Source organism: Caretta caretta, chromosome 25 (assembly GCF_965140235.1).
Source record: "Caretta caretta isolate rCarCar2 chromosome 25, rCarCar1.hap1, whole genome shotgun sequence".
NCBI classification, from domain to species: domain Eukaryota; kingdom Metazoa; phylum Chordata; order Testudines; family Cheloniidae; genus Caretta; species Caretta caretta.
In genome coordinates, this window is record NC_134230.1 from 13,682,591 (window position 1) to 13,690,505 (window position 7,915).

The following is a 7,915-nucleotide window of genomic DNA, read 5'->3' on the forward strand; positions in this document are numbered from 1 at the left end:
TCGCCTGAATTAGATTGATGCGAAGTATTTCTGAAGATAGCCCGTAGGGGCCTCAATTTTCAGATGGGCTCAGCTCTCCTTTAGGCACCAAAATAAGTGACCAAATTTTCAAAAGCAAGCTGAGCACCAAACTCTTTGAAAAACTGCCCATGGACATCACAGGGGGAGCCTGGAGGTGGTAGTGGAGGGGGGTTGAAAACCCAGTCCCTCCTGAGGGCACTTGAAAATCTGCCCAGGAACTCTTTGGAAATGCCCCCCCCTTTGGTGACTTGCCCATGGTGACACGGGAAGTCAGTGGCACCTTTCACCAGCACCGAGTTCACTTCCCCCTACTAGGTCAGAACCTCTCCTGTGGGATGTGCTGCTCAATTGATGGGAGGAGAACAGAAGGAGGTGTTGCCAAATGAGTGACTTTCTTGTAAAAAAGTTTATTGCAGAAGAAGTGGACTTACAAAACCCCTGCCCCTCTTTCGTTAGAGGCTGCTCAGGCCAGCTGGAGTCTCTTGAGAGCAGCCCTCAGAGCAGTGTATCAAGTCACACGCAAGGAGGAGACCCTGCTTTTCATGCTGCAGGAACTTGTCCTTCTTTGGCAGTGGGGATGCTCTCAGCCTCTACGGTCGAACAAGGTTAGCTGGTTCCTCTTTCATTTGCAACAGGGAATGGAAAGTAAGAAAGACAGGTCTCCCCCGAAGAAATGCATCCCCCCCACCCTCCGCACACTGCTTCTCATAGTAGCTACAAGAAGGCACAGTCCCACCTTGCTTTGCTGGAGCAATGCAGAACAGAGCTCTCTGCCCACTAGTACCACACCAGAGACTTGCTTTCCTACCCCAGAACCCTCTCCCCCATCAGCACCACCGACACCACAATGCTCAGCTGCCAACAGGGGGGAAACACCCCCTGTGGTGTCCTTCAGCATGTCCGCTTGGCTTGATGGACCCCCACTGCAAGCAGCCAGAGTGTGGGAGGGGGCTCCGGGCTGGGGCGGGGGAGTGGCGTGCAGGGGCGGGGTGAGGGCTCCAGCTGGGGGTGCGGACCCTGGCGTGGGGCTGGGAATGAGGGGGTTGGGGGTGCAGAAGGGTGCTCTAGGCTGGGACCGAGGGGTTCAGAGGGCAGGAGGGGGATCAGGGCTGGGGCAGAGGTTTGGGGCATGGGGAGGGGCTCAGGGGTGCTGGCTCCAGGCAGGGCTTATCTCAAGCGGCTCCCGGAAGCAGCGGCATGTCCCCCCTCTGGCTCCTACATGGAGGCACGGCCAGGCAACTCTGCGCACTGCCCCATCCGTAGGCGCTGCCCTGCAGCTCTCATTGAAGCGCCGGAGGGGGGCCATGTTGAGGCTTCCAGGAGCTGCGTGGAGCAGCCTCCGACCTTGCTCCCCAACTGGAGCACCAGAGCAGAACAAGCCCCAGATCTCGCTCCCCAGCGGGAGCTCAAGAGCTGGCTTAAAATGGCTGGTGGGCCGGATCCGGCATGCGGGCCGTAGTTTGCCCACCCCTGCCCTGGAGCCTCAGTTTCCCCTCTGTAGGTTGGGGACTGGCCTTCATTACCTGAGCAAATCTTGTACTGCTTCTTTCAGGCAAATTCCCATTGACTTCAGGGGAGGCAGAGGGTTGAGTAAAGTCCTCAGGATTGGGCCCATAAATGCCTCTCTCTTTCGCCCTACACAATGTATCGCAACGTTTGGGGCACAGATTCTCACACACACACACACACACACACACACACACACACGGTCCCTTGGTGCGGCGAACTCTGCTCCAGGCCATTGCACCGAGTCTTGTAAGTTGCCTGTTGCAAAACCCTGTTTGCAAAAGGTTCCTGGAAAGACGCAGCGTGGCACTCGCTGTCATTTCCATTCCAGGTTGGAGAGGAAGGGGAAATGGAGCCACGTCCCTAAGGGCCCAACCCAAAGCCCACGGAACTCCCGGGGAGTAAGTGCCCTGCTCGTCCGTTGCAGCTCACACATCCGCAGTTCAGCACCCGGAGCCAGCTCCTCTGCTGTGACCAGGGCTAGTCCTTTGCCTAGCTGAGTATAGCTGGGTATAGCTGAGCGGGTGCCAGGCTGGCAGGTGTGCTGGAAGAGCGCCCGACCTCGCTAAAGGGGCACGCCCCGAGCTGGACCTTTCAAGTGACAGCTGCACCCACCCCCCGTATCGGTGCCAGGGCTGTCCCTGGTCTCCCATCCAGCGTGGTGGGCAGCCCATCCAGCCTGGAACACTGTCTGGCCCCTAATTGCAGATGCACCATACGCCGTGGGACAGAGGCGCTGCAGGCCTGTAAGTCACTGCTGCCAAGACTGTGACACATGCACCGTATGCCCTGGCACAGCCCCAGGCCCACAGGCGTGGAATCAGGCCAGCAGCTGCAGCTATGCCCCCGCCAGGGGTGGTTAACCCCATCACACTCGCAGATTCACTGGCTGCTTGCCATGAATCTGAGGGCTGCACCTACACGGCTGATCCATTTCATTCAAGCGCCCTGCCAGGCGGCCGGGTTCTCACTGCGGGGCTGCATCGGCCTGGCGAGACAGATGGGAAATCGCTGGATGGCTTCGCTCCCCAATTCATCAGCTGCATCACAGGGAGGGAGAGTCACTGCTCGCCATAATCTGTGAGCGAGCAAGCTGCCCTCAGCCCTGGGTGCACCAGAGCCCGGAGCAGTGCCCACCCCATAACTGTGGACACAGCCTACACCTAGACGCAGTGTCCAGCCCATAATTACATGCACAGTCCAGACACACTGAAACTATAGCTCAGCCGGTTCTTGCTGACAGCCTTAGGCTGTGCGGAGCCCAAGTCTTAGGGGTGTCATACTCCTTCCGGCACCGGATCCACCGACATCTAGTTCTCTGCAGTCGTCTCATTTATGCCCCCCCCCACCCCTTCTGAAAGCAGGTGCCCAGCGTCAGGGACCAGGATATGGGCAGCCATGTCTAGTGGTTAGATCAGCTGAAGTCAGAGGCCAGAGGGCAGAACCAAGGATCACAGCTGGAGTCAGAGCCCAGGATCGGAACCAGAGTCAGAAGTCGGGAATCAGAGGCGAGGGTCAGAACCAGATTATCTGGAGTGAGGGCGGCAGGTCAGAAGCCGTTGCAAATGCTTTGAGCAGCCAGCATAATTTCTGCTGCTGCTTCTGGGCTTAAGAGCAAGCCTGCCAGCTGCTTCAGCCAGTCAGGTGGGGCGGTCATGCAGCCCAGCTGTTCCCATGAGGAACCTGAGCAGGAGCAGCTGCCGGGCCTTATTCCTGACACCCAGTCCTGGCCAAGAGGGCACGTCCCCAGGGGCAGGCCCCCTCCTGGAGCCTGCCGCTGTCCCCTCAGTTACTGGTAAGGTTGCTCACCATGCTGGAGTTGCTGGAGAGAGGTTCCCTAGACCGGGTCTGGGGTTTGAGCACCATGGAGCGGTGGAAGCTCTCGCGAGCCCGCAGGGAGCTCTCAGTCGAGGATCCCGAGTTGATATCGGCCATGAGCAAGCAGTCCCCGGGCCCACGGAGCCCGAGGCGGATGCAGCAGCAGCAGACGAAGCACAGCACGGCCCGGCGCACCTCCAGGCTGCGGAAGGAGTAGATGAGGGGGTTGATGGCTGAGTTGAGCAAGGCCAGGGCCAGGGCCCAGTCCATGCCCTTCAGGAGCTTGCAGGTCTGGGACTCGCAGAAGACGTCGAGGAGCAGCAAGGCGAAGAGCGGGCTCCAGCAGAGAATGAAGGCCCCCAGGATCATCAGGACGGTCTTGAGCAGCCGCAGGGACCTCTTGCGGCTGTGGCGGGTGATGACCTGCTGGGAGCTGGCCCGGACCAGGTGGTAGATGGAGGCGTAGAGGCCGATGATGCCCAGAAGGATCATACTGAACATGACCACGCAGAAGAGGATGTAGTTCTTGGAGTAGAGGGGCAGCAGGGTGGAGCAGCTGCGGAAGTCACACAGGCAGTTCCAGCCCAGCAAAGGCAGCATCCCAATGAGGATGGCCAAGGCCCAGCAGGACACGATGAGACTACGCAGGCGTATGGTCTTACTGGCCTCGTTCTCGGCAATGGGTCTCACCATGGTGCTGTAGCGCTCGATGGCCGTCACCAGCAGGCTGAAGGTGGAGGCGGCCAGGGCGATGAAGAGGACGCCCTCCCGGAGGAACCACAGCTCAGGCGTCAGCTGGAAGGTTCTGCTGCCCGACAGGCAGATGTTGCAGATATAGGCCACTCCAGCCAGCAGGTCGCTCACCGTGATGCTAGCAATGCAGGAGTAGACCCACCGGCGGACATGCAGGCCCCTCACGATGGCCATCAGCACCAGCAAGTTCTCCACCACGATGAGGCAGCTAATGGTGATGAAGGCCACCTTGAGGAGGCCCATCCTGTCCTCCTGGGGCCGCCGGCTGCCCAGCTTCCCCGTGTAATTGTAGTGCTGCAGGATGAGGTTGATGTTCTGCCTGGCTGCCAGCTGCAGACAGGAGTCCACGCTGTACAGCAGGCTAACCCTGGCCTCGGGACTGACAGTTAGGAGAGGAGGAAAAGAGGGATCTACTGAACGGCTTAGCCCTGGAGCAGGCATCTTCTGAGGAACCGGCAAGCCCGGAGGAAGGGCAAAGCCCAGAGCTAGAGAAGGCATGAAAACAGGACAGGAGCGGGCCCCGCGTCCAGTCGATGGAGCAGAGGTCAGAGCCGGCGCCCCCGTCTGGCAGCCCGGGATTCTGCAAGAGAGTAAACGTGAGATGTTTTGAAATGCTCACAGTTGTATGGGCATGATAGTGAAGGCTTCCTGTTGTTCAAGAGGGTTTCCTGTTGTGAGTGAAAGCATCACCACTGCCCAGTTCAGCTGAAATCATTTCTCAGCAGTGAGGGCTGAGCTACTGTCCACTGGTTCATTGGTAAACGGGAACACGTGCGGATAGAACATGGATGTAGCAATAGCCCGGCTTTTCTGCTTCCACAGCTGGCTTGATGGTGACTCTAGCTAACCTGGTTGGATGGTGTCGCTCCGGGCTGAGGGAAAGCTCCTTAGCCAAGGGGGCAAGGGGGCACTGCCATTCCTGCACCTACACAAAGTCCTCTACTTTGGGATCTCAGCGTTTCTGTTAAAGTGTTCCCAATGCCTGGCCTTGCACGGAGAGCTTGTTCCCTAATCTCCAGCCTCCCTCGGCCACCAGTGCCCAGACACCCTCCTTGCATCCATCAAGGAGAAGCCCTCCAGTCTCCGTATGGTCTCAGATACATTAGCTCATTTCTGGGGGTGCTTGGCGCAACCTGCTTCTTTGTGCACGGACACGTAGAGGTGCAGTGGGGTGACCAGATGTCCCGATTTTGTAGGAACAGTCCCAATATTTGGGTCTTTTTCTTATATAGGCTCCTATTACCCCCCACCCCCTCTCCCGATTTTTCACATTTGCTGTCTGGGCATCCTAAGGTACAGAACCCTTTCAAGGTGCACTAGCCGTGGGTACCTGCAGGTCTAAGGCGAGGATGGAGCCCAGAGTCTGCTGGAAAACCTTGCATTAATACTGAGCACGGACATTGCTTCTGCCATAGGAGGCTCTGAAAGCACCTTACAAAGATGAGTCACATCACCCCCATTTCACAGGCAGGGAAACTGAGGAACAGAAAGGGCTGTGGCTTGCCCGAGGACCCACAGGGAGCCAGGAATAGAACCCAGGAGTCCTGGCCACATTGCAACGCTGGTATTAATGCGTGACCTGCTTTTGAAACCAAGGAAGGTCTGGATCGGGAACAGCCCCCCACCCCTCACCACCCACTGCCCCCATGAAGCTCTGGCTGGACTCACCTGGAAGGCAGGGGCTGGAGGCTCTGCTGCTGAGCCTGGATGAGAGGCTGGCTCTCAGCAGGAGGTCCTGGCAGAGGTGGCAGTGAGGGCTGCTCGTGCAGGGTGCGTGGCACTTGTACCTAGCAGAAGAGAAAGAAAAGGGGAAGTTGCAACACGCCGAGAACTAACCGCATTTTTAGCAGGATGGACCCACCCAGCGCAGCTGAGAGGTGGGTGGAGGAAGCGCAAAACAACCGAGGGCATCTTCGAGTTCAGCGGCAGGCCTCCCTGCTCTCCCCTGATGCTCATGGTCCCTCTTCGCGACAGGCCGGGGGCGGGGTTAGCTGCTCTGCAGGCTCCAGGTGAAGAGCAGCAGCATTTCCCCACGGACAGCAAGGGCCGCTCTTGCCAGCAAGCCACGGACCAAGGTGCGAAGGCTGTTGGCGGAGACGCACCCACGGCGGGAGACATCCTGGGCACAAGAGGAGAATACAAAGCTCCCCATGCTGCAGAGATGGCAGTGGCTTTTGCAGGGTCCAGTGCAAAGTTACAGGCCCTGTCTGGTTCTCTGCACTCCCTTCTCCCTGCCCTTGGGCACCTGCATCGCCCTCCTGCCTCCCTGCAGACGTCCCATTCCCACCCCACCCTCACGATCCATCTCCCCCACCCACACCACACCCTCTTGCCAGTCTCTATATGGACAAGAGAGCCAGGAGGTAGAGCTGAGCCCAAGCATGGGGCAGGGCAGTTAGGAAGTTCACCCCATGCCGTTCTAGAGCTGGATTCGGATAGGGCCGTGGGGCGGGGCTGCTCCGGTGTCTGCATGGCCCAGGGAAGATCGAGGTTCTCGGCATGGGCTGAAAGGCAGAAGTGTCCCGGTACCAGCAGGGGGGGTCTCTCCCCATGTCAGGGGAGTTCTTCCAGAGTAATGCCTGCGGGATCAGGCCTGTCACAAGTAGTAAGAGGCATGGGGGGGTCTGCCATGAGCTAGAAGAGACCCAGGACCCAGGTCCCCTGACTGTAACAGGGATTCTTTGGGGAGGCCGCTGGCCACAAATAAGACGATTGGTCATGGGCTGAGAATCAGGCAGTGCCCAAGCACCTTGCTCAGTCATGCCCAGCTGGGGCACTCGCCGGCTTGCAGTCAACTCACCCAGTGGCAGAGCGGTCCCAGTGCTGAGAGCCGCAGAATCCCGCTGGCACCAGCAGGTGGGCAGGAGAATGGAGATGGCCTGGGGCGGAGCTGCAGGCCACGCGCTGAAAGGACAGGGTCCACCTTCTGCCTCCGGCAGGTATCGCTGGCCACAGCGAAATCGCAGCCCTCCCGTAAGGCAGAGAGGCATATCTCACCCGGCTTTGTGCTCTTCCCAGACTGACTCTGCTGACACCTTTCCTGCCAAGGCCCTGAGACTGCAAGCAGGCCTAGGAAACCCTCCCACTCCGCGCCATTCCAACATGACACGCCCGACGGGAGAGGAGTCCCAAGCATTACAAGGGGGCGTGGAAGGGGCTGTCCCATCAGGGACCCATTCGCTCCTGCTGGGGCTTTCTGCAGGCAAACGGGCTAAACTCAGCTGGGTCCTTCTCTCACTGCTTGCTCAATACAGGTTGATTTGCATCTCATTCTTCTCAGTTACTGACTCACAGCTGTGCCACCTGGCCCCCTGCACCTCTGAGAAGGGAAACCCCCTCATGTCAAGGCCAACCCGGGGCTCCTGTGTTCCCACTTAGTTGCTTCTGCCTCACGCAAGCCACGCTGGTGCTGTGCAACGTGTCAGCCACGGCGTGGAAACTTGCAAGGAAATCCCGCTCTTGGCACTAGGAGCTGCCGTTTCCACCTACCTCCCCGAGCAAGGAGCGGCTGATGAGACAACTGAGAATAAAACCTCACCAAGGAAACGGTGTTGTAAAAATGTATAGATTTAAAAATTGGGGGTGGGAAGGGCGGTAGTAAAGATGCTTGTGAAAAGTGCTGGATTGGATCTGTCTACAATCGACAGATATGTTATCGATCTGTCACTCAATCATCAACATTACATGGATTATAGTCTGGCTCCTGACAGATGCCAGAAAGTAGTCGTAAACGGGGAACCATTGCGGAACAGGTCGATTTCTATTGGGATCCCACAGGGACCAGTTCTTGGCCCTCTGCTATTTAATATTTTTGTCA

General features: G+C 58.3%; 1 protein-coding gene across 1 annotated transcript; it reads right to left on the reverse strand.

The window, feature by feature from the left end:
• Nucleotides 1-417: 417 nt before the first annotated feature.
• Nucleotides 418-5,893, reverse strand: S1PR4 (sphingosine-1-phosphate receptor 4). Its single transcript, XM_048831242.2, has 2 exons — nucleotides 5,767-5,893; nucleotides 418-4,678 (listed from the first exon to the last, which is right to left on the reverse strand). The coding sequence occupies exon 2, from the start codon at nucleotides 4,594-4,596 to the stop codon at nucleotides 3,313-3,315; it is 1,284 nt and encodes a 427-aa protein (XP_048687199.1). The 5' UTR covers nucleotides 4,597-4,678; nucleotides 5,767-5,893; the 3' UTR covers nucleotides 418-3,312.
• Nucleotides 5,894-7,915: the final 2,022 nt, after the last annotated feature.